The sequence below is a fragment of the Antrostomus carolinensis genome, unplaced genomic scaffold, assembly GCF_000700745.2.
Source record: "Antrostomus carolinensis isolate BGI_N321 unplaced genomic scaffold, ASM70074v2 scaffold49056, whole genome shotgun sequence".
NCBI classification, from domain to species: domain Eukaryota; kingdom Metazoa; phylum Chordata; class Aves; order Caprimulgiformes; family Caprimulgidae; genus Antrostomus; species Antrostomus carolinensis.
This window is the reverse complement of record NW_010323461.1, coordinates 667-2981: the sequence shown is the minus strand read 5'-3', so window position 1 is coordinate 2981 and position 2315 is coordinate 667. Positions and strand designations below refer to the sequence as shown.

Here is a 2315-nt window from a genome sequence, read left to right as displayed (position 1 = left end):
GCCCCCCCCTTTTCCCTCAAGCAATGGCTCACTCTCCAGTTATCCCAATTTATTGCAGGGGGGGGAAGCTAACTGGCACAAGGATGCTCTGTCCAGACCCACCTTCCCCACTGGGGGAGTGGGAAGAAGCAGAGCCCCCTTGGCAAGGGGAATGAGCCCCTCACACCTCCATCTGGAAGTTTTGGAAAGTTCAGCCCCCCGCCCCCCCCTTTTCCCTCAAGCAATGGCTCACTCTCCAGTTATCCCAATTTATTGCAGGGGGGGGAAGCTAACTGGCACAAGGATGCTCTGTCCAGACCCACCTTCCCCACTGGGGGAGTGGGAAGAAGCAGAGCCCCCTTGGCAAGGGGAATGAGCCCCTCACACCTCCATCTGGAAGTGGAGGTCAGAGCCCGCCATGTGCTCCCGGTAGTGCTGGTCGAAGCGCTCGTTCTGGGCCACGGTGAAGTGGTTCTTCCAGTCCCCGGAGATCCCTGGGGGTGAGAAAGCCAGTGAGTCAAATCCTGACACCCCCAAAATATTTGCAGCCACAGATGAGGGGTGCAATACAGCCAAGGGGCATCCCTCCCGAGCCCTCCACTGGTGGCCAAACCCCACCTTTCCGGAGGAAGGGGGAGAGGCTGTGGTCCATCAGGGCAGTGGGTAGGGTCTCGTAGTTGGCAGCAGGGTTCTTCTTCATCTCCTGGAAAGAGGTGTGGTGGAGGATCCTCGCCACCGTCCCCTCTGACACCTCCTTGCCCAGGAACTTCAGGATCTTCTGCACCTCCTGCCGTGGGTCCTGCAGGGTGGCTAACATGGAGAGGCTGCCAAAAAAGGCTTGGGGGATGGCTACCAGGTCACCCTCCCCTCCATCCCACCCTCACCTTCTTCATGTCCTCATAGAAGAGATAGAGTAGCTGCTTCTCCTTCTTCTTCTCCCACCAGCCCCGGACGTGTTCATACCAGGACCCGTAGGCCACTGCAGGATGTGGTCAAGGGGTTAGCAGAAAAGCGGGGTGGTGGGGAATGCCCTCCCCACTGGCATTTCAGGGTGGGCACTCTGGGGCTCAGCCCCCACCTTTGCCAGCCATGAAGGTCTCCAGGAACTCAGCCAGTGTGCCAGGGTCAGGGTGCATCTTGGCCATCTGGTAGAAGTAGTAGTAGGAGATGACAACATCCTTGGGGTTGCGGGCCATGTAGATGACCTGGGGACAGACGAGGATTGTGGTTGGGCGTTGCAGAGTGGTGTCCCCTCCCTGCCACCCAGATGGGGAGAGAGGCAGGGGGCATCTGCAGCATTACCTTGCAGTTCTTGTCTTGGAAGGTGGTTGGGAGGAGCTGGACTGGGAGATGGGTCTTCACCAGCCGCGGGGATGGGGTTTTCTCCAGCAGTTCAACACCTGTGGGACAGGGGGCTTAGTAGTGTGAGCCCCAGCACCCTCGCTCCTGCTCTGGCTCAGCCCCCTCCCCACCCAACCCAACCCAGGAGGACAGCTGGGCTGGAGGTCTCACCGCTCGGCATCTGGGGGACCTTCATTTCCAGGAAGGGCACCCGGTTGTAGATGGCATCTCGTCGGCACTTCTCCACATTGCCATCATGGTAGATCATGTCCAGGATCTCGCTCAGCCAGGTCGTGCCTGCATCACAGGGACAAAGTTGCAAGGGCTGGCGTCCCCCTGTCCCCTTGTCCCGCCTGCACCCTTCCCCAGGACCACTCACCTGATTTGGGGTAGGTAGCGATGAGCAGGTCATCTGGCCGGGCTTGGAAAGCCTCCACCTGTGGCCAGCCCTCAATGAAGTACTTGTAGAGGGGGATGCCATGGAGGCTGCCCAGCTCCTCCCTGACCACGTCTTCCCTCCCCATGGCAGTCAGTGGGTCCCTGTGGTGCTGTCTCCCCTCCCTGTGGCAGCCACCACGACCTGGGGACCAGCGGGATCCTGTGGCAGGACTGCGTCTGGGGCAACGCCCGTTGGGCCAAGTCCACCCCCCATCACGTGCGGCGGAGGTGTTACCGCTGCTGGCGGGGGAGGTGGGTTTAAAGGGCCAACAGCTGAGGCATCGGGCGGTTTTGCGGTGGGCATCCCCTGGGGAGGCAGTGGGGGGGAGCCTGTGGGGCCCCCCCGCCCCCAACCCCAGCTGGTCAGGGGTGGGGACAGGCAGATCTTAGAATCATAGAATGGTCTGGGCTGGAAGGGACCTTAAAGATCATCTAGTTCCAAACCCCCTGCCATCAGCAGGGACACCTTCCACTAGAGCACGTTGCTCAAAGCCTCATCCAGCCTGGCCTTCAACACTTCCAGGGAGGGGGCATCTACAACTTCCTTGGGCAACCTG

The 2315-nt window shown here is 60.5% G+C and overlaps 1 protein-coding gene across 1 annotated transcript; it reads right to left on the bottom strand.

The window, feature by feature from the left end:
* Nucleotides 1-360: 360 nt before the first annotated feature.
* LOC104526986 (sulfotransferase 1 family member D1) lies at nucleotides 361-1844 on the bottom strand. The gene is made up of 7 exons (XM_010170582.1): nucleotides 1700-1844; nucleotides 1492-1617; nucleotides 1282-1379; nucleotides 1058-1184; nucleotides 864-958; nucleotides 598-778; nucleotides 361-473 (listed from the first exon to the last, which is right to left on the bottom strand). The coding sequence occupies exons 1-7, from the start codon at nucleotides 1842-1844 to the stop codon at nucleotides 361-363; spliced, it is 885 nt and encodes a 294-aa protein (XP_010168884.1).
* Nucleotides 1845-2315: the final 471 nt, after the last annotated feature.

Coding starts and splice junctions, on each gene's coding strand:
- LOC104526986 (XM_010170582.1), bottom strand. CDS start 1,844: ATGGGGAGGGAAGACGTGGTCAGGGAGGAGCTGGGCAGCCTCCATGGC. Junction 1,185..1,281: donor TCCAAGACAAGAACTGCAAG/GTAATGCTGCAG, acceptor GTCTGTCCCCAG/GTCATCTACATGGCCCGCAA. Junction 959..1,057: donor GACCTTCATGGCTGGCAAAG/GTGGGGGCTGAG, acceptor CACATCCTGCAG/TGGCCTACGGGTCCTGGTAT.